This window comes from Macaca thibetana, chromosome 13 (assembly GCF_024542745.1).
Source record: "Macaca thibetana thibetana isolate TM-01 chromosome 13, ASM2454274v1, whole genome shotgun sequence".
In the NCBI taxonomy this organism is placed as follows: domain Eukaryota; kingdom Metazoa; phylum Chordata; class Mammalia; order Primates; family Cercopithecidae; genus Macaca; species Macaca thibetana.
The window spans coordinates 51,269,249-51,293,001 of NC_065590.1; the positions used below are offsets into that span (position 1 = coordinate 51,269,249).

The 23,753-nt window shown below is 39.0% G+C and overlaps 1 protein-coding gene across 3 annotated transcripts in view; it reads left to right on the forward strand.

The window, feature by feature from the left end:
• PNPT1 (polyribonucleotide nucleotidyltransferase 1) overlaps positions 1–16,400 on the forward strand; it is a 58,059-nt gene extending 41,659 nt beyond the window's left edge. For all 3 annotated transcript variants that reach the window (XM_050754629.1, XM_050754631.1, XM_050754632.1), the window contains 10 exons: positions 4,538–4,644; positions 5,514–5,585; positions 5,679–5,742; positions 6,567–6,650; positions 6,965–7,048; positions 8,559–8,665; positions 8,771–8,826; positions 11,010–11,088; positions 14,792–14,839; positions 16,000–16,400. In XM_050754629.1, coding sequence (XP_050610586.1) covers positions 4,538–4,644; positions 5,514–5,585; positions 5,679–5,742; positions 6,567–6,650; positions 6,965–7,048; positions 8,559–8,665; positions 8,771–8,826; positions 11,010–11,088; positions 14,792–14,839; positions 16,000–16,155 — 857 coding nt within the window. In that variant the 3' untranslated portion in view covers positions 16,156–16,400. The remainder of the gene's footprint in view (positions 1–4,537; positions 4,645–5,513; positions 5,586–5,678; positions 5,743–6,566; positions 6,651–6,964; positions 7,049–8,558; positions 8,666–8,770; positions 8,827–11,009; positions 11,089–14,791; positions 14,840–15,999) is intronic.
• The last annotated feature ends 7,353 nt before the right edge of the window (positions 16,401–23,753 follow it).

A 23,753-nucleotide genomic window follows, 5' to 3' on the forward strand; every position in this document is an offset into this window, starting at 1 on the left:
TCCAAATCTCATATTGGAAAACACTGAACAAATCTTGAAAAAGGTAAACTGAAAAATAAAAGATGACATCATAGGAGAGTCTTTACCTGCCATTTTTATATGAATTCAGATCTTTTGGTCTAGACAAAAACTCATCCTCGATTATGATGAGAACTTCAGGATTAGATTACTGAAGTATGATGGCAGGCATTGAGAAATCATGGAGACTGGTATCCCAAGGACAGAAAACGTTATTATTGGAAGAGAAGAAAAGTATTTTCTATAAAGTATAACACAATGAACTTGACTGTGACCCTCAACAAGACTCTTAAGTTATAAAAAGAATGGTTTGTAAGTAGTTTAGAAAGGAAATGGGCCAGGCACGGTGGCTCATGCCTGTAATCCCAGCACTTTGGGAGCCTGAGGCGGGTGGATCACTTGAGGTCAGGAGTTTGAGGCCCCCCTGGCCAACATAGTGAAACTCTGTCTCTACTAAAAATACAAGAATTAGCTGGGTGTGGTGGCCCACGCCTATAATCCCAGCTACTTGGGAGGCTGAGTCAAGAGAATCACTTGAACCCAGGAGGCAGAGGGTGCAGTGAGCTGAGATGATGCCACTGCACTCCAACCTGGGTGACAGAGTGACTCTGTCTCAAAAAAAAAGAAAGAAAGAAAGAAAGGAAACGGACTACAGAAAGAAGCCAGAAGAGACTTCTCCAAAACAAGTCATGCCATAGTTATTTAATTCACTTTCTGTTTTGAAGAAATTACTGGATTTGCAGTAGAGGGTATTGCTGTTGGTGTGATGTATCTGTAATTCAGCTTTATGGTTTATGATATCTTTATGATACCTTGTGTAAATGATGCAGAAATTTAGACTAGATAATAGGTGCACCATTCATACTGGCTAAGGGATGAGCAAAGGGACTGCTTAATGTGATCAGCAGGTCAGAGGAGGATCTCAGGTTGAAGACTTGAAGATGCTTGTTTCAGCCGTGTCTCTTTCAATGTTGACTTGACTGAGAACACTGGCCTGCCAATAAAAAGGATACTGATTAAAAGGAATGAGTGACTGATTTGTTAAATGACAAAATTGAGCAGGATAAAAAAATATGGAGCTTAATAGTTTAAAAATTAAATGTGAAGCGATAAAGCCAAAAACCTCAAAAAAGTTAAATTTGATAAGAATGAATGTCAAGTCCTGTGGGATGGGCCAATACAGGGTATACAGTTCAATTCAAATATGATTTTGAATTGCTTGAAAAGGGCTTGCCCTGCTCTAAGTCAGGCACTGTCCTATGCCCTGGGCCCAGGGATACAAATTGTACCCAGGTTTTGAAAAAGCTTAAAGGTTTGAAAACAAACAAAAAGATACTAATAGATCGAAGAGGTAATAATACAAATATGTATGAGGCATACAGGGTGATTGATGAACTAGGCTGAGCATAATTGGCTTAGAGAGACTACTACATTTCATTTGATTTTAAAGGCTGAGTAGTTGTTGACTGGGCATATCAGGAGCAGGGCCTGTATTTCACATGAAGGGACCAGCATGTACAAAGTTAAGAAGTTATGAAACAGTTTAGTGTGTTTCAGGAATGCCCTCGAAAAAGGTGTTAAGGTAATAAAGTAGAATCATATGTTGAAGGTCATTGTTATGCTAAGGAGTTTGAACTTAAAGCCAGCATTTTTCCAATTCAGTATTCCATGGAATAGTGTTCCACAGGACATTGATTATTGTATACCATGAAAAAGTTTATCCTGTTCTAAAGTAAGTTTCAGCAGGGTTAAGCAGGTTTATTTAATGTGGGTTAAATAGACTTTAATAAGCTAATTCTAATACTGACTCTCTAGGAATAGGACATGTAATATTTTTCCAAATTTATTTGACCTCAGAATATGTACAAACATTTCCTGAAAGCAGTCAGTGAGGAACTTGAAGGATTTTATGGAAAACAGTGGCATGATTTGAATCTGCTTTTGTTTTTTCCAAATAGTTTTTCCCAGCTTAAGTGATGAATAGCCCTGGGGAATGAGATGGCAGAGACTAAGAAGTAAAGAGAGAAACTAAAATCTGGGAAGCCAGACAGGGAGCTTGTTGCCAGGTCAAGAAATGATATGGACTCAGACTAAAAAGTAGCAATAGGTATTTTAATATTTAGGGTAAAGGACAGCTTTCTAAAAAATTAAACAGATCTTTGTGACTTGATGGGATATAGGAAATGAGAAAAGAAATGTTGATTCTGGCGTGAGTGTCTTAGTTGCTTTAAACCAAAGAATGCAGGAGGTAAACGATTTTTTGATAGTGATTCAATTTTGAACAGATATGTATTTCATCATCATTATTATTATTATTATTATTTATAGAGATGAGGTCTCACTATGTATTATTATTATTATTATTATTTATAGAGATGAGGTCTCACTATGTTGCCCAGGCAGTTCTCAAATTCCTGAGTTCAAGTGATCTTCCCATCTCGGCCTACCAAAGCGTTCAGATTACAAGCGTGAGCCACTGGGCCTGGCTCAATTTTGAATATATATTTAAGGTGCTTTGGGTACATTTAGCTGGAGATGTCTGACAAGCAGTTTACTAATACAGGTCGAGGGTTTGGCACAGAGAGCTAGACAGAAGGGATAGATTTTTAAGTCATCGACATTATAGATGGTGGTTAAAACCATAAGTATAGATGAGGTTGCTTAGATAAAATGAAATGAGATACACACTCCTTTACACCAAAGTAAATTCCAAGTGATCAAAACTTAAACATTTTTAAACAAATGAAAGATGGTAGGTTTTATCAAAATCTTGGAGAAGAAAAGCTCTGCTAAGCAAAACCCAGGAACCATGATTACATAAATTAAAATTCTACACGGAAAACTAATGACCATAAGCAAAGTCAACTAACTAGGAAATAAAATATTTTATATTTATATGTTATTAAACGTAATATTTTATCTTTACATTCTAATAAAGATCTGTCCATATTGAAAAAAGATCAATAATAAAAAGACTGGCAACCAAGTAGAAAAATGTTGAAGGTCATGAACAGTTCTCAAAATAAGACATAAATAGGTTTATGAACATGAAATAGTTTTCAACCTCAGTCATAGAAAACGAGTCAGATTTAAAATAACCATTTTTTACCCTTTAAATTGAGAAAAATCAAAAGATTTGACAAGAATTAATAAGAATATAGAGTAGCATGTACCTTCTTATACCACTGGAAAAAGTTTAAAATGCTATGTCTTTAGAAGGCAGTTTGACAGTGTAACAAACGTAAATGCACATACCTTTTGACTCAGCAATCGCACTTCTGTGTGTGACTTATAAAACATATAGGGAGTACTATGCAACTATTCAAAGGAATAAAGTAGAGCTTTGTGTGGTGGTATGTGTCACTATCCAAGACATGTTATTAAGTGAAAAAGGCAAGGTGCAAAACAGTAAATGCATAGGGTCTGCCACCATGAGTAAAGAAAACAAAAGATTACATTTATACTTGTGTACAGAAATTTTCTAGGAGGATACACTAATGTTAGCTGCCATGGGAGGGGGAGTAAACTGAGGGGTTCAAGCTGGAAGAATTTACCAAATAGATGCTTACTTTCCAACAAAAAGAAAATAAGACACCTGAAGCCAAAAAGCAGAGCAATGGATAATTTAAAAGTTATAAAGTTTGCTATTGTTAGAGAAGTTTTTTGCTGGATATAGTACTTGTTTACATTGTTTTAGGGAACTTTATTATATGTTCAAAAACAAATGAAGTAGTCAAATGACCTCTTAAGACTTTTCCAACTCAGCTTCGGTGATTGTCAGTTTAGATAACAATATCCATTTACATTAAAAATAAATGTCTGGACCGGGCACAGAGGCTCACGTCTGTAATCCCAGCACTTTGGGAGGCCGAGGCGGGCGGATCACAAGGTCAGGAGATTGAGACCATCCTGGTTAACACGATGAAACCCTGTCTCTACTAAAAATACAAAAAAATTAGCCAGGCATGGTGGTGGGCGCCTGTAGTCCCAGCTACTCAGGAGGCTGAGGCAGCAGAATGGCGTGAACCCGGGAGGCAGAGCTTGCAGTGAGCTGAGATGGCGCCACTGCACCCCAGCCTGGGCAATAGAGCCAGACTCTGTCTCAAAAAATAAATAAATAAATAAATAAATAAAATAAATGTCTGCTGGGCGCGGTGGCTCACACTTGTAATCCCAGCACTTTGGGAAGCCGAGGCTGGCAGATCACCTGAGGTCAGGAGTTCAAGACCAACAGGGCCAACATGGTTGAAACCCCATCTCTACTAAAAATACAAGCAAATTAGGCAGGCATGTTGGCGGGCGCCTGTAATCCCAGCTACTCGGGAGGCTGAGGTGGGAGGATCGCTTGAACCCGGGAGGCAGAGGCTGCAGTGAGCCATGATCATGCCACTGCACTCCAGTCTGGGCAACAGAGCGAGACTCCCTCTCGGAAAAAAAAAAAAAAGAAAAATTGATAGATAAATATATGTTTTAAGCTCATGTACACATTAGCCACAGAAGTTCTTTTTCCTAATTATAGGGGTTCCAATTTCATCTGCTGTCGCAGGCGTAGCAATAGGATTGGTCACCAAAACTGATCCTGAGAAGGGTGAAATAGAAGATTATCGTTTGCTGACAGATATTCTGGCAAGTATATTCCCGGTTTCAAATACTTAATGAAGACTAAAAAATAAATAAATAAAAATTAAAAGATAAAAACAAATCAAATAATGGTGTAGACTATATGTACTTATAATGGTGAAGACTATATGTACTTTTCACATAGCATATGCTCAGAAGAATGCTAGTATTTGAAGAACAGGTACTTGTTCTTCCCTTCCTCCTCTGCGTGTTCACCTTGTGTCTTAGAGGATATGAATTTAAAATAGGTATTATATTAATAGTAATAGGCCAGGCATGGTGACTCATGCCTGTAATCCCAGCACTTTGGGAAGTCGGGAGTTCAAGACCAGTCTGGCTAATGTGGCAAAACTCCGTCTCTACTAAAAATACAAAAATTAGCCCGGGCAGGGTGGCACACGGCTGAGGCAGAATTGTTTGAACCCAGGAGGCAGAGGTTGCAGTAAGCCAAGATCGTGCCACTGCACTCCAGCCTGGGCAACAGAGCATGCTCTGTCTCAAAATAAATATAACAAAATAAAATAAAAGAAAATGATTACTTTAAAAAAATTGTAATCCTTACCCTTAAGTATTGCAGTAATACTTACACAGTGTAAGTATTCATAGTGGCTCACTTTAGGATGATCATAAATTCATTCTTACACATTTATGAGAGAAAGGAATGATCTAAAAATAAAATGATGTTTCTGGTGAAAATAATTGTAACTTAAAAAGTCACGAATTGGAAGCGGTAGTTAATGTAGAAAACATTGCTTTGTGTTTGGACTTAGGATATGGTTTACTTCTAAAGCTGTTTTTTTGAAATGTTTCTATAGTGAATATGTTGACTTTTGTTTTTGTTTAAAACTATGTCACAACTTTTTAAATTCCTGAAGGGAATTGAAGATTACAATGGTGACATGGACTTCAAAATAGCTGGCACTAATAAAGGAATAACTGCATTACAGGTATTTTTAAAACCCATTTTGTTTCATTTTTGTAACATTTAAATAATGCCATGAGTCAATGCTTAATATAATTGTTTGACTTTTCCATATTAGGCTGATATTAAATTACCTGGAATACCAATAAAAATTGTAATGGAGGCTATTCAACAAGCTTCAGGTGAGCTAATATGCTTGATTCTCCTTTCATTCTTTCCCACTTTGCTAATGGGAACTACAATTCTCATTAGGCTTATTATAAAATATTGCTTTAAAAAGTGGAATTTCATAAAACTTAAATCAAGAAGTACTGGCCAGGTGCAGTGGCTCACATCTGTAATCCCAGCAGTTTGAGAGGCCGAGGTAGGCGGATCACTTCAGGTCAGGAGTTCAAGACCAGACTGGCCAACATGGTGAAACCCTGTCTCTACTAAAAGTACAAAAATTAGCCAGGCATGGTGACGCATACCTGTAATCCCAGCTACTCAGGAGGCTGAGACAGGAGAATCGCTTGAGCCCAGGAGGCAGAGGTTACAGTGAGCTGAGATCATGCCATTGCACTCCAGCCTGGGTGACAGAGGGAAACTATCTCAAAAAAAAGAAATACTAAGTAGCCAGGCATGGCATGGTGGCTCATCCTAGCACTTTGGGAGGCCAAGGCAGGAAGATTGCTTGAGCCCCAGGAGTTTAAAACCAGCCTGGGCAACATAGTGAGATCCCATATCTATTTTAAAGAAAGAAGAAGAACTTAAGTTTTTGGAACACATGAATAAACACCAAAGTGGGTTACCAGTGGAATTTCAATTTTTACAAATTAAGCAGCTGTCTTTAAAATAGGATTTATGGAGAAGAGAATATGAGTGAATTTTCAAGGTAATAGGGATGTGGAGAGTTTCAATTATTAAAGCACAGGGTTTAGATGGTATACCGTAAAAACTAAGAGTGCAGCTATTTCAGATCATATTTGTTTTATGTAGTTATAACTTTTGTGTTTTTCTCTTCTAGTGGCAAAAAAGGAGATATTACAGATCATGAACAAAACTATTTCAAAACCTCGAGCATCTAGAAAAGAAAATGGACCTGTTGTAGGTAATACATTAAAATTTTGGTGATCCTTGTAAGATAAACATTAATATATGAACGAATATTACTACTTTTAAATTGTTTTTACCCGATACACAAAACAAAAATATTTTAAATGCTTTTATAGTTAAAATGCTTTAAATTTTAGGGCATATTCTTTAACAGTTTTCAGTAATTTTAATCGTCTACTTCTCTGTTTTATAGTAAAATATTTTTACATGTGTCTAGGTAAAAAAAAAAAAATCCCAAGTGATCATGGCATGTTTTAGGTTCATGTATGTAGTTGAATTGTTTATATATTTGTCTGTATTACATTCCAGAAACTGTTCAGGTTCCATTATCAAAACGAGCAAAATTTGTTGGACCAGGTGGATATAACTTAAAAAAACTTCAGGCTGAAACAGGTAAGAGTTGTATGAAGTTTGGGGTTTTTTAATTAAATGCTAGACCATTTAAGTTTGCTATTTCATCTCTAGTGTGTTGCTTTAAATATATATTTATTGGACAAATGAGAGAAAGACCAGGAGAAAAGGATATGACATGTCTTGACTGAGTATTAATAAATTAGCAAATGGTCATTCTTAACTGTATTCAAGAAGGATAGCCAAGAATTCATCAGGACTTTTTTGCAACATTTTATAGTTGAACATCTAGAATAATTTTTAGTTTTTAACTTTAGAGGAATTATTACAGTTATTTCTTTTTATTCTGCTACTTTCACTTAGTTTTATTTATACTCTTTTATTTAAAGAGTATATATAAAAACAATATGCTTTAATTTATTTTTCCTGAAGCAATGTTTGAATTACCTAGTACTTCAAGGTTTGAGGTTATTGCAGGAGAGTGAGAAGCAGCGTCACCTTAGCCATTTGCTAACATTGAGAAACTGATGTGATTTTGTCCCTTATTCGTTTATTCACCCCTCCTAAGAGTAAGCAGGACAAAGAAAAAAAGGCAGGCCGGGCGCGGTGGCTCAAGCCTGTAATCCCAGCACTTTGGGAGGCCGAGACGGGCGGATCACGAGGTCAGGAGATCAAGACCATCCTGGCTAACACAGTGAAACCCCGTCTCTACTAAAAAATACAAAAAACTAGCCGGGCGAGGTAGCAGGCGCCTGTAGTCCCAGCTACACGGGAGGCTGAGGCAGGAGAATGGCGTAAACCCGGGAGGCGGAGCTTGCAGTGAGCCAAGATCCGGCCACTGCACTCCAGCCTGGGCGACAGAGCGAGACACCGTCTCAAAAAAAAAAAAAAAAAAAAAAAAAAAGAAAAAAAGGCGAGGAAAGGGTTCTATTATTGTTTCTACTCGTAATTAAGAGAGCAGAACCAGACTCTCCAAAATTTGTATAGATATATTTGATTTCACCAGATGGTGAACTTCAAGAAATCAAGCGTATTGGCTCCCCATTGTATCCCCAGGGCCTACCTAGTATAATGCCAGGTACCTAACACATATGCAGAGTATATTTGTTTATGAATGAATTCCTTCATTCCTAAAGTAATTATTAAATACGGCATAACTCCACCCAGCTACTAACAGGTCCCTCCTGTTCTCACATCTATTTTTAAGACTAGTTTCCACTGGAATTAGCAAGTTAACATTTTTTTTTTTTTGAGACGGAATCTTGCTGTGTCACCCAGACTGGAGTGCAATACACAATCACTGCTCACTCCAGCCTTACCCCTGGGCTCAAGTGATCCTTCCGACTGTAATTCCCAAGTAGTTGGGCACATGCTACCATGTCCAGCTAATTTTTTTCATTTATTTCTTTGTAGCAACAGGCTCTCCCCTGGCCTTGAACACCTGGGCTCAAGTGATCCTCCCACCTCAGCCCCCTAGAGTGCTGGGATTACAAATGTGATCCGCCATGCCCAGCCAAGTTAACTTTAATATGTTAAATTATGTTTTTAAAAGGTGTAACTATTAGTCAGGTGGATGAAGAAACGTTTTCTGTATTTGCACCAACACCCAGTGCTATGCATGAGGCAAGAGACTTCATTACTGAAATCTGCAAGGATGATGTAAGTATAGATCATATTAATTACATATCATATAGATATATTTGTTTTTTCTACTTTTTGTTGATATTTTCTTTATGAATCTTATGGCTTATTTTGCACTTACAGCAGGAGCAGCAATTAGAATTTGGAGCAGTATATACCGCCACAATAACTGAAATCAGGTAATATCAAGTAATATACTATGCTGAGCTTTTTCCTTTATTTCTTTAGAGCCAGGGTCTCACCCTGCCACCCGCAGTGGGATGCAGTGGTGCCATAGTACCTCACAGCTGCCTTAAACTTCTGGGATCAAGCAATTCTCCCACCTCAGCCTCCTGAGTATTTAGGACTGTAGGCACACTCCACCACACGTGGCTGATTTTTAAATTTTTTGTAAAGACATGGTCTCACTATGTTGCCCAGGTTGATCTTAAACTCCTGGCCTCAAGCCCTCCTCCCGCCTCAGACTCCCAAAGTGCCAGGATTACAGGCATGAGCCACCGTGCCCAGCCCTGTGTTGGTTTTTAACAGATTTCTATTATAATCCCAATTTAATTTTACATTTACTTTATTTACTTTGAAATCATAAGGTGTTTAGATTACATGCCAATTGCCGTATAATCATTACTTTTTAAGGTATAGTATATTTTATTTTCTATATCATTTTATAAAATTTCAGTAACAGTTCTGTGGTTCTAATTATGGTAGGTTCTCCTAACTGAATTCTTTAACTGAATTTTCTACTAGTAATTGGTGAAACCCCAAATTAATTTTCCCAATAAATATTAAATAGGCCCAAAATAGACCTATCAATATTTCGTTGTTTCCTTTTTCTTTTCTTTTCTTTTTTTTTTTTTTTTTTTTTGATGGCTTATTTTAAACATAGTCTGAATGCTTAATTGGCACATATTTTTAAATGCCAGTGTCAGCCAGGCACTATGGCTTACGTCTGTAATCCCAGCACTTTGGGAGGCCGAGGCAGGCAGATCACAAAGTCAGGGGTTCGAGACCAGCCTGACCAACATAGTGAAACCCCATTTCTACTAAAACTACAAAAATTAGCCAGGCGTGGTGGTGCATGCCTATAATCCCTGCTACTCAGGAGGCTGAGGCAGAAGAATCGCTTGAACCCAGTAGGCGGAGGTTGCAGGGAGATGAGATTACACCATGGCACTCCAGCCTGGGCGACAGAGCGAGACTCTATCTCAAAAAAAAAAGCCGATTTCAATCTCAAAGGATTTTTTTTTTTGACCAGCTAAAAGAGATTGTATTTTTAGGATCAGAAAATACCTTTTTTAAGAAAAAAAATTATCAAATATAGCAAAAAATGTTCAAAGCTATTTGAAATAAAAAGCAATCAGATAATTTGTTTAATATTGCAGGTGTAAAATAAGAAATGGGATGGCTTATTTTCATAGACTAGAGAAAAAGGGAAGATTAATTTTTTAATGAAATAAGTATCCTATTTTACCTGACCACCTTCCTTAAATCCTTATCTTATAGGTTAATGATATGATATTCTATACTGTGTTTAAAATATTTAATGTCATTTCAAAAATTTTTGGAAAATCAAGACCAGCCTGGCCAACTTCATGAAACCCCATCTCTACTAAAAAAACATAAATTAGCTGGTCATGGTGGCACATGCCTGTAATTCCAGCTGCTTGGGAGGCTGAGTCATGAGAATGACTTGAACCTGGGAGGCAGAGGTTGCAGTGAGCCCAGATGCCACCACTGCACTCCAGCCTAGGTGACCAAAAAAAAAAAAAATGTTTTTGGCAATTATGAAGAGAAATACAGAAGAATATATATTCTAAAAGCTTTTTTTATTGAGACAGAGTCTCTCTTTGTCACCACGCTGGAGTACAGTGGCACGATCTCAGCTCACTGCATCTTCCACCACTCAGGTTCAAACAGTTCTCCTGCCTCACCCTCCTGAGTAGCTGGGATTACAGGCATGCGCCACCACGCCCAGCTAATTTTTGTATTTTTAGTAGATACAAAAATATATATAGGGTTTCACCATGTTGGCCAGGATGGTCTTGATCTCCTGACCTCGTGATCTGCCCGCATTGGCCTCCCAAAGTGCTGGGATTACAGGTGTGAGCCACCGTGCCTGGCTCTAAAAGCTTTTTTATTGCGTGTTTTTTCTTTATCTTTTCTTCATTCTTTGATTCACACATATTTATTTATAGGACATATTTATTTATAGGGCATATTTTCAGTTGAAAAGTATACTTTTTATAGTTCTAAAAATGTGATAGAATGGGCTTCTTTTTGTTTTTTACTTTTTCCTCTTATGAATTTGTCAATGGATATACAGGTACTTATTGGTTTAACCAGGCTTATTATTTATTTTTTGTAGAGATACTGGTGTAATGGTAAAATTATATCCAAATATGACTGCGGTACTGCTTCATAACACACAACTTGATCAACGAAAGGTAAAAAGACAGATGTTACTATTTTTATGACTTCCTTAAAACACCTTAAAATACCGTATTGAAATTACCTAGGTTGGTAAGAATTATACACTTTGCCTACTACTAGCCTAAACAGAGAAAACAAAAGTGGCAGAGATGCTGCTGGCAAAAAGTTTTACATTGTTTAGCATAAATAAAAATTCGCTGGGTAGAGTGACTCACGTCTGTAATCCCAGCACTTTGGGAGGCTGAGGTGGGTGGATCATGAGGTCAGGAGTTCAAGACCAGCCTGGCCAAGATGGTGAAACCCCTTCTCTACTAAAAATACAAAAACCAGCTGGGCATGGTGGTGGGCATCTGTAATCCCAGCTACTTGGGAGGCTGAGGCAGATAATTGTTTGAACCTGGGAGGCGGAGGTTGCAGTGAGTGGAGATCGTGCCACTGTGCTCCAGCCTGGGCAATAGAGCGAGACTCCGTCTCAAAAAATAAATAAGTAAAATAAGTAAATAAATAAATAAACACCAAATATTTTTCTTTCCATGATGGAATAGAAACACTGACGGTTTTGCAGGAGAACAGCATCTAGAGCTAGCAGTTACTAAAAATACCTACGTATAGCTGTTTTCCCGATTTTCTACTGACCAACCAATTATGACTAGATAATTCTCGAAATATTTTGAAATGTAATCTTTGTTGTAGTTCATACATCCAGTAAATAAAAACTCTAAGACAACTCTAGAAAACAGTGGGATCAGGGGAGTAATAAGAGTGTCTGTTGGCCAGGTGTGATGGCTCACGCCTGTAATCCCAACACTTTGAAGGCCAAGGTGGGTGGATCACAAGGTCAAGAGATGGCGACCATCCTGACCAACATGGTGAAACCCAGTCTCTACTAAAAATACAAAAATTAGCTGGGCATGGTGGCGTGCACCTGCAGTCCCAACTACTCGGGAGGCTGAGGAAGAATCGCTTGAACCCAGGAGGCAGAGGATGCAGTGAGCCGAGGTTGTGCCACTGCACTCTAGCCTGGCGACAGAGTGAGACTCTGTCTCAAAAAAAAAAAAAAAAGGGGGGGTCTGTTGTACCATATATTAAAATATATAGTATATTTAGTATATATACTATAGTATATACTATATTTAGTATATATACTATAGTATATACTATATATACTTTAGTATATATGTTCTTGTCTATTATAAAGCCATAGACAATAAAACAGTATATTACCCACCCAGAAATAGATAATCCATTCAACAAGAAAACAAAGACCAGAAATAATATACACGGGATTATAATATATGCTAGAAGTTATATTACAGTCAGTGAATAAAGATTATTTAATAAATTACATTGGTACAGCTGGTTATCTTAAAACAGGATCTCTATTCATTTTTATACCAAAATCCTGTCTGGATCAAAGAGCTAAATGTGCTTTTAAAAAAGGTGGTGGGAAAAGATAATCTTGTTGGGGCAGGAGGGTTTACTAGAAGAAAATTAGATATTTTAGTAAAATTAGTACTGGAGAACTCCTCAACATGATATCAAAGCCAAAAAAGTAAATAAATTTATAAAATTTGACCCCATAATTTTTAAATTATATGGCAAAAATTTCAATAAGGTTAAGAGATAATCAGCAACCTAAAGGAAAAATGCTTATAACATAGGACAGAAGCTTAATTTGCAAAGGGCTTTTATAAATCAGTAAGAATGATGAGTATCAATAGAAAAATAAGAACATGAACAAATTATTTTTATAAAAAGCCAACCAAGATGTTTAATATCAACAGCAATTTTTGAAATGCCAACGAAATTAATATATCAGTTTTAACTTTCAGATAGTTTAAAATTCTCAGTGTGTAGAAGAGAAAAGATGGACATTTTTATACACTGTTGATGGAGGTGTGAATTGGGACAAACTTTTTAGAGGGTGTTTGGTAAATGTCTATGGACCTAGACATTGTAGGATTTTGTTTGGAGAGGATAATTAGAGTAGGTGAATCTGTGCTACACTACAGCTTATTTTTTTTTTCACCTTTTTATTTTGAAAAGTTTTTAATGTACAAAAAAGTTGAAAGAATAATACACTAAACCCTCATATATTTCTCCTATATTCATCAGTCATTAACATTTGCAACACTGGAATTTAAAACAAATTATTGTCTTTAGGTGATTGTTTAAATAAACTATATAGTTTGAAACTTAACAGTAATGCTTAGTTTACTGATATGAAAAAGATGCTTTTGGGCCGGGCGCAGTGGCTCACGCCTGTAAGCCCAGCACTTTGGGAGGCTGAGGTGGACAGATCACTTTAGGTCAGGAGTTTGAGACCAGCCTGACCAACATGGCAAACCCCCATCTCTACTAAACATACAAAAAATTAGCTGGGCATGGTGGCGTGCACCTGTAATCCCAGCTACTTGGGAGGCTGAGGCAGGAGAAACTCTTGAACCTGGGAGGAGGAGGTTGCAGTGAGCAGAGATCATGCCACGGCACTGCAGCCAGGATGACAGAGCGAGACTCCATCTCAAAAAAAAAAAAAAGATGTCCTTAAGATATACAATAAGCACAGCGGGTCCATTTTTATAAATGCATTACACATACACTAAATAGACATCTGAAGGGATACTCATTGGAATGTTAGCAGTAGTTATCTACAACTTGAGAGGTTTTTGAGACAGGGTCTTGCTCTATCACCCAGGCTAGAGTATAGTGGCACGATCACAGCTCACTACAGCCTCAGCCTCCCAGGCTCAAGTGATTCTCCCACCTTAGCCTCTGGAGGGGCTGGGACCCTAGGCACAAGCCACTACACCCGGCTAATTTTTTTGGATTTTTTGTAGAGATGGGGTTTCTTCATGTTGCCCAGTCTGGTTTAAGCAGTCCTTCCACCTCGGCCTCCCAAAGTTCTAGGACTACAGGTGTGAGCCACTGTACCCGCCTGTTTTGGATAATTTTTATGTTCTTAATACATCTATATTTTAAATCCTTATAATTAACTGATTTTTTTTTTAAGACAGAGTCTCACTCTGTTGCCCAGGCTGGAATGCAGTGGCACAATCTCAGCTCACTGCAACCTCTGCCTCCCAGATTCAGGCAATTCTCCTGCCTCAGCCTCCTGAGTAGCTGGGAGTACAGGTGTGTGCCACCGCACCCAGCTAGTTTTTGTATTTTTAGTAGAGATAGGGTTTCACCATGTTGGTCAGACTGGTTTCAAACTCCTGAGCTCAAGTGATCTGCCCGCCCCAGCCTCCCAAAGTGCTGGGATTACAGCCATGAGCCACCATGCCTGGCTAACTGATTTTTTTTTTTTTTTTTTTTTTTGAGACGGAGTCTTGCTTTGTCACCCAGGCTAGAGTGCAGTGGCGCAATCTCGGTTCACTGCAAGCTCTGCCTCCTGGGTTCAGGCCATTCTCCTGCCTCAGCCTCCTGAGTAGCTGGGACTACAGGCGCCCGCCACCACGCCCGGCTAATTTTTTTGTGTTTTTAGTAGAGACGGAGTTTCACCGTGTTAACCAGTATGGTCTCAATCTCCTGACCTCCTGATCCGCCTGCCTCGGCCTCCCAAAGTGCTGGGATTACAGACGTGAGCCACCACACCCGGCTGCTACCTGATTTGTTTAATCAGAAAAATGAATAAAGCTTGAGAAAAAAATGGGTACCTCCGTTGGCACTATGTAATTATGCACAACAACTAATAGATTGGCATTTTTTTTTTTCCAGATTAAACATCCTACTGCCCTAGGATTAGAAGTTGGCCAAGAAATTCAGGTACTTGTATTCCACCTTTTAGCCTTAAAGTTGTAAATTGTTCTTGAAGCTTCCATTATTTTTTGCAAAAAGTTGAAAGAAGAGTCACCATCTATGATGTTTTTTATTTATATGCAGTACTTCATTTTTAATCTTAGAGCTGCTTGAACAGACTCATTAAGGATTTAAGACACAATTCTTTCCCTGAAGGAGATTGCAGCTTGGCCAAAATGGCAGTCACCCTTAGTTCATTTAAAAAATACACGAGCATGTCAGTGTTAGCTGTGCAGACTCCATGATTTGGAGACTGACATAAGAACTCTGATAAGATAACTTGTTGAAATCCTTGAATGTCATCTTTGAGGAGGTGAGACTTTGTTTCTCCACTACTTAAAACTTCAAGTTTTTGAGCTTGGTAAGAGCCATGTTATTCAGGCCTAGAATTCATATAACAAAATTGGCCCTTTCTTTGTAGTCCTTTATGGGTGGATGAAAGAAGTCATTGCCAGTCTGTTTTTTCTGGCTCCACTACATTCTCTTTCACTTATGCCTAATACCTATGACCTGAGTAACTGAGGCTTCTGGTTTATTCCCAATCTGTGGTCTTACTGTCCAAGTAGCCTCCAGGGGAGGATGAGTGCTAAGATATAATATCTCTGTATAAGGTTGATTTTTTTGGTTTCTTTGTTGTTGTTGTTGTTGTTTTCATATCAGAAGGAACTTTAAACCTTCTGCATTCCCCCCTGGCTTTCATTTTCCAAGGTGAAGCCAAATAAATACTAATGTGACGGTCCTTTGAGCAGTAGTGAAAATCAAAATGACCTAAGTATAATCCTGTATAGTATATAACACAATTAGGCTCACAAAGCCCTTGTCTAGAATCATTCACTATGTCTGTGACTGTTCCCCCAGTATAAGGACTTGGCCTGGTGAGAATAAAAAGGCACAGATGAATTCAGTGACAGATCATAGTTGAACAACTAACTGCCCCGTGTCTTTTCTTTTTTTATAATGACTACTTATATATATTAAGTGTATACCTCCACTTAGCACTGAACTATGCTTTCAGTGAACAAGTAAAAACCATCATTGCCTTATTTGGACCATGTAAATGTAAATGTCTATTTAGATGTCACTCAATGTGCTGTAACTTTAAAGGAAGATCTGTTTCTTTAACACAGGTGAAATACTTTGGACGTGATCCAGCTGATGGAAGAATGAGGCTTTCTCGTAAAGTGCTTCAGTCGCCAGCTACAACTGTGGTCAGAACTTTGAATGACAGAAATAGTATTGTAATGGGAGAAGCTATTTCACAGTCATCATCTAATTCTCAGTGATTTTTTTAAAGAGAATTCTAGAATTCTATTTTGCCTAGGGTGATGTGCTGTAGAGCAACATTTTAGTAGTATCTTCCATTGTGTAGATTTATATGTAATATAAATACATTCTAATTATTTGTACTAAAATGCTCATTTACACGTGCCATTTTTTAAATTCAAGAGTAAGCCATATTCGTTTAATCTTATTTACATTATAAATCAAAAAATATTTATTGTTAAAAGTAAGTCATTTATATATCTTAGAAAAGATTACATACTTTTGTTTCTATAATTCTGAAATATATGAAAAACTTAGAATATGTCATATATGTTATTCTAACAGATCTTTTCCTACATCTTATTTTTCTTCTTTATATACAATAGTGATAGTTTACACTCAATCATCCTACGGCTCACCTCTTTGCGTAACAACTTTACTTGCCTGCAATGATTCACAAATTGGAACAGGCCATATTCAAAGCCAGTGCCTATTTCATCAGAACAGTTACTAGATATAGTGAGTTGAGGGAGCTAATCTGATACACTTTGAATAATATGATGCCTTTCAAACTAGTTACTAAATCATAAACATAGTGGAATAAATATGAGATTCTAACTAGGATGAATGTGGTAGTAATGATGTATATTTTTCAAATTTACCTAAACATAGAAAAATTATTGGCCGGGCGTGGTAGCTTATGCCTGTACTTTGGGAGGCCGAGGCGGGCGGATCATGAGGTCAGGAGATCGAGACCATTCTGGCTAACACCGTGAAACCCCGTCTCTACTAAAAATGCAAAGATTAGCCGGGTATGGTGGCGCACACCTGTAATCCCAGCTACTCAGGAGGCTGAGGCAGGAGAATCCCTTGAACCCAGGGGGTGGAGGTTGCAGTGAGCGGAGATCACGCCATTGCACTCCAACTTGGGCAACAAGAGCAAAACTTCGTCTCAAAAAATAATAATAAATAAATAAATAATTTACTTGTCAAATTGAACTAGGTCACTTTGAATACGTATATTGCTCTAATGTATGGAAGTTCTTAGTATAAGAACTGGAGGATCATGACTTTCGGTTAATAGGTGTTTGAAATAGATATTTAGAGGTTACTGATACACATGTCAAGTTGTTCATTCCCATCATTTAAAATATCACCTTATAATTCCACACAAAAGTAAATGGTATGTGGACGTCATAATTTAGAATGTGTAATCCTTTTTAATGTCTTATAAAAATACACTGGATTCAGTGGTATGTGCCTGTAGTCCCAGCTACTTGGAAGGCTGAGGTGGGAAAATCACTAGAGCCCAGAAGTTCAACACTGTAGTGTGCAACAATCATACCTGTGAATAGCTACTGTACTCCAGCCTGGGCAACATAGTAGGACTCTATCTCTAAAAAAATTTTAAATCTCACAAAAATGTAGGTAAATCTGGCCAGACGTGGTGGCTCACACCTGTAATCCCAACACTTTGGGAGGCCAAGGCAAGTAGATCACCTGAGGTCAGGAGTTCGAGACCACAATGGCCAACATGGCGAAACCCCGTCTCTACTAAAAATACAAAAATTAGCCAGGTGTGGTGGCGGGTGCCTGTAATCCCACCTACTCAGGAGGCTGAGGCAGGAGAATCTCTTGAACCTGGGAGGCGGAGGTTGCAGTGAGCTGAGATCACACCACTGCACTCCAGCCTGGGCAAAAAAAGTGAAACTCAATCTCAAAAAAAGAAAAAAAAAATGCCGGGCACGGTGGCTCATGCTTGTAATTCCAACACTTTGGGAGGCCGAGGCGGGTGGATTACCTCAGGTCAGGAATTCAAGACCAACCTGGCCAACATGGTAAAACCCCATCTCTACTAAAAATACAAAAATTAGCAGGGCATGGTGGCGGGTGCCTGTAATCCTAGCTACTCGGGAGGCTGAGGCAGGAAAATCACTTGAGCCTGAGAGACGGAGGTTGCAGTGAGCCGAGATTGCACCATTGTGCTCCAGCCTGGGTGACAGAGCAAGACTCGTCTTGAGAAAAAAAAAAAAACAACAACAAATAGGTGAATTGATGATTCAGAGTACACTAGTTGATAAACTATTACAAATTTAGCTGGCTAAACCAAAGATTTTTAAGTCAATAAACATTGATTATATATCTATTATGTGTAAAACAGCATGTTAGGCAATGTTGATATACTTTCTGAAATATTAAAGATTAATTGAAAATGAAAGATTAAATGTATTTGCTTTCTACAATTGATAGACTATTTAATCACAGTAACAAAAGTTTTTATTCTCACTTCTGTTTTCTAAGACATAATTCTTACTTTAAGATATCATCCTTAATGGTAGAATTTCAAAATTGCAATTTATGTTTTTCTTAAATTTTCTGTTCTTTTTCAAAGGAACTCCTAACTCCTAATATGGAAAATGAAGGTAGTTCTTAAACAAACTCCAGAAACCTGTAGTGATACAAAGTACAAATATAGCTTACTAACTGCAGACCACCAAAAGAACCCCATTTCTGCTTAAACCAAGAGCCTACACTTTATGTCTGAACTTGTCATATTTTTGTCTTCATTTAAATGTTGGTAGTTTTCCCTACTTTCCAATGAAGATTTTCTTTTTCTTTCTTTCTTTCTTGTTTTTTTTTTTTTTTTTTTTTTTTGAGACAGAGTCTCACTCTGTTGCCAGGCTGGAGTGCAGTGGTGCAATCTTGGCTCACTGCAAGCTCCGCCTCCCGGGTTTACGCCATTCTCCTGACTCAGCCTCTGCAGCTGGAACTACAGGCGCCTGCCAAAACTCCTGGCTAATATATATATATATATTTTTTGTATTTTTTAGTAGAGACAGGGATTCACCATGTTAGCCAGGATGGTCTTGATCTCCTGACCTCATGATCTGGCCGCCTTGGCCTCCCAAAGTGCTGGGATTACAGGCATGAGCCACTGCACCTGGCCCCAGTGAAATTTTTCTATGACGGCTATATTATATGCTGGAAACTCTAATTTATAGTGACCCAGATCAAACTGAATGCCATCTTTGGTGGTTAGCTCAATACAAGTACTTATAAGACTTTTTTCCCATGACTTTTGTTTTGACACACAAGCACACATACTTCATAAGTTACTGTTCTATCACAGTGCAGTTTTTATATAATCATTTTTTCTTCTCTTACAGAGTATCTTACATTCTTGGATCTAAAATGAAAGCATGAATATCTTTCTTAGTTCAGTTCAGCCAAGCATAACATTGTTTTATTCATCATTTAACATGTGCCAGGCATTATAAGGTATGCAGGGGATGTGTCAGTAAATAAAACTCCTAAGTTAGGCCGGGCACAGTGGCTCACACCTGTCATCCCAGCACTTTGGGAGGCTGAGGCGGGTGGATTGCCTGAGGTCAGGAGTTCGAGACCAGCCTGGCCAACATGGAGAAACCCCGTCTCTATTAGAAATACAAAAATTAGCCAGGCATGGTGGCACATGCCTGTAGTTTTAGCCACTCGGGAGGCTGAGGCAGGAAAATCACTTGAACCCGGGAGGCAGAGGTTACAGTGAGCTGAGATCACACCACTGTACTCCAGCCTGGGCAACAGAGCAAGACTCCATCTCAAAATAACAAAAACAGACAAAACAGCTGAAGTTCCAATGCTCATATTCTAGAGTTTGGAAATTGACAGCAAATTAGGATACAGCAGGTCCTTGAATAACATTTTTTTCAACATCATTTGCATTATAATGTTGAGAGGGAAACAAAACATTGATTCCTGGCCAGGCCTATTGTCTGTGTGGAGTCTGCACTTTTTCCTGTGTCTGCAGGAGTGTATTAGCCCATTCTTGCATTGCTATAAAGAAATACCTGAGGTTGGGCACGGTGGCTCACACCTGTAATCCCAACACTTTGGGAGGCCAAGGCAAGTGGATCACCTGAGGTCAGGGATTTGAGACCAGCCTGGCCAACATGGTGAAACCCTGTCTTACTAAAAAAAGAAACACACAAAAATTAGCTGGGCGTAGTGATGCATGCCTGTAATCCCAGCTACTCGGGAGGCTGAGGCAGGAGAATCGCTTGAACCTGGGAGACAGATTGCAGTGAGCCTAGATCATGCCACTGCACTCCAGCCTGGGTGACAGGGGGAGACTCCATCTCAAAAAAGAAAAAAGAAATACCTGAGACTGGATAATTTATTTTATTTCGTTTGTTTGTTTGTTTGTTTGTTTGTTTTGAGACGGAGTTTTGCTCTTGTTGCCCAGTCTGAGTGAGTGTGGTGTGTGTGTGAGTGCGTGCGCCGTGCAATGGGATGGCTGTCCTGTCCAGTATCAGTTCCCACCTGGCACCCTGAGCTGCCAGGATGGGCTCCAACCACCCAAAACCCTGAACTGTTGTAATTTGATAAATCATCTTGTTTTTATTCCTCTTTCTTAAATGTTGTCTAGCTCACATTTACTTCAGTGTTTAACATTAGAAATGTTTTGGTCTGTATTTGCAAGTTTGGTAATATTTTTTTGACCAGAAATGTGCCATAGGATCTTAACTCTTGTTTATATCAATTAGCCTGTGGTAAATTTGGTTACATTTTATGTGGTTTATCTTAGAGTTACAGTTTGCAAGAACCTATTGAAGACATTAAGTAAGGACTTAACTGTATACAACATGTCAGGTAGTGGTAGATACCTTAAAGAAAAACAACTGGATAAAGGGATACAGTGATAAAAGTTACTATTTAATATGAAATGATCCAGAATGTCTTCTCTGAGGAGATAACAGTTGAACACAGATTTAAATGAAGCTGAGGAAAAAGATGTGCAGCTATTTGGGAAAGAATTCTAGATAGAGGGACTAACAACTTCATTTTCACTTGGCATTGCGTTGTATGTTTACTAGATACAACAGCCTTTCAATTTATAACCCAATTTCACATAGTCTTACTCCTTAATCTTGTGCTTGTTCTTCACCGAAATTAGAAAGCAAAGTTTATTAATGAATATGAAACAAGGGATGGCCAGTACAAGATGATATTTTCTTTTTTTTTTTTTGAGATGGAGTCTCACTCTGTCGCCCAGGCTGGAGTGCAGTGGCATGATCTCGGCTCACTGCAGCCTCCGCCTCCTGGGTTCAAGCTATTCTCCTGCCTCAGCCTCCCGAGTAGCTGGGACTACAGGCACTCACCACCACACCCAGCTAATTTTTGTATTTTTAGTAGAAACAGGGTTCCACCATATTGGCCAGGCTGGTCTCAAACTCATGACATCAAGTGATCCGCCTGCCTCGGCCTCCCAAAATGCTGGGCTTACAGGCGTGAGCTACTGCGCCCGGCCCAAGATGATATTTTCAAAGCATTTAATCAGGCAAGAATATCTTGGTTACTTACAAGGAATTGGTAGACACTAGAATCATGTGACAAGTTTATCAGGCTTTTGCAAAATTTCAGACTCGTGAGAGTTGAGACTAGAGTGGTAGACAGTGGAAATGAAAGGAGAGCTGTTTTAGTTAAAGATTCTTGCTAAAGCAAAGAGGGAAAATGATCACGGGACCGTGAGTTTATTTTATGGAAGCCAAGTCACACCCTGTGGAAGACTGGAATGAGGACTAACAAGCCATTAAGAACTAGGGCAGTTCATCTCTGCTTAATTATGGAGTCTCATGGCCTCTCTTTTGTGCTTCTTTCCACACAACTGCTTTTTTAAATGTTTGTTTATTTGTTTGTTTTTATTCTCTGCAAACCTGTATTCTCAGCATAGGGCAAAGGATGGCTGTCCCACAGGATGACCTGTCCTTAAGGTTGTGTTCGTTTGGAGGAAATGAGAAGCTCAGCTTGGGAAAGGTGTTAAACCTGCCTGAGATTGCCAGATAAAATAATGATGCCAAATTAAATTGGAATTACAGATAAACAGATGTTCAGTGTAGGTCCCATGTAACACTAAAAGATTATTCCTTGTTCATCTGAAATTCAAATAATTTAACTGAATGTCCTATATTTTTATTTGCTAAGTCTGGTAACCATAAGCCAGATATAAGCAACTGGTCAGACAATTGTCTATATTTTTATTTGCTAACTCTGGTAACCCTAAACCTGGTATAAGAAACTAGTCAGGCAATTACCAAGAGCTTACTTCTGAGAAGAGAGTATACTCAGAAAAAGTTGGCTGGGCACATACCAAGATGTTGCAGAGCAAATATAAGGGATAATGGATGGATTTAACCCAGATAAAACGGGGAGTGAGTAGAAAGTGGAGGAAAGAGAGAAGCAGTTATGACTAAGGATTTCAGCCTGAGGATCGTGAGGACAATAGGATCTGTTACATAAATAGAAACTAAAAGGGACAAAATAGGGGTTTTTTTTTGTTTTTGTTTTTAAGATGGAGTCTCGCTCTGTTGCCAGGCTGGAGTGCAGTGGTGTGATCTCGGCTCGCTGCAGCCTCCGCCTCCCAGGTTCAAGTGATTCTCCTGCCTCAGCCTCCCGAGTAGCTGGGACTACAGGTGCACGCCACTATGCCCAGCTAATTTGTGTGTGTGTGTGTGTGTGTGTGTGTGTGTGTTTTAGATGGAGTCTGGCTCTGTCGCCCAGGCTGGAGTGCAGTGGCCGGATCTCAGCTCACTGCAAGCTCTGCCTACCGGGTTTACGCCATTCTCCTGCCTCAGCCTCCCGAGTAGCTGGGACTACAGGCGCCCGCCATGTCGCCCGGCTAGTTTTTTGTATTTTTTAGTAGAGATGGTGTTTCACCATATTAGCCAGGATGGTCTCGATCTCCTGACCTCGTGATCCGCCCGTCTCGGCCTCCCAAAGTGCTGGGATTACAGGCTTGAGCCACCGCGCCCGGCCTAATTTTTGTGTTTTTAGTAGAGATGGGGTTTCACCATGTTGGCCAGGATGGTCTCAATCTCTTGACCTCGTGATCTTCCCGCCTCAGCCTCCCAAAGTGCTGGGATTACAGGTGTGAGCCACCGCACCTGGCCAATGAACAAAATAGTTTTAAAGAGAAAGATGGCCAGGGTGTGGTGGCTTATAATCCCAGCACTTTGAGAGGCCAAGGTGGGTGGATCACTTGAGCCCAGGAGTTCAGTACCAGCTTGGGCCAAATGGTCACACCTCGTTCTACAGAAAATACAAAAATTAGCCTGGCATGGTGGTGCACACCTGTAATCTCAGCTACTTGGTAGGCTGAGGGCTGAGGTCGGAGGATCACTTGGGCCTGGTAACTCAAGGCTGCAGTGAGCTGTGATTGTGCCACTGCACTCCAGTCTGAGCAGCAGAGCCAGACCCTGTCTCAAAAAAAAGAGATGTCTGACTCATTAAATATGAGTATGATGTCATCAACCAACATATAGATAAAATGATCTAAAAAGCAATTTGGTAATAAGTGACTTTTGTAGAGGCAATATTTAAAGCAACCTCAGTTTTGCCATCTCAAGCATATCTTAAATCATTGCAAGAGGCTTCAATATAACTGAAATTTATAAAGTTAATTTTAATGTAATAAAAACTTTAAAACTACCTATTAGGAGCACAGTACTCTGCTGTAGAATAATTTGTTTCCTTAAGGGACTTAAATATAGTCTAATACAGAGTTACTAATTAATGAAAGGCAGGTTGGTGAGCGCTCTAATGAAGGTTTTTTAAAAGTCAT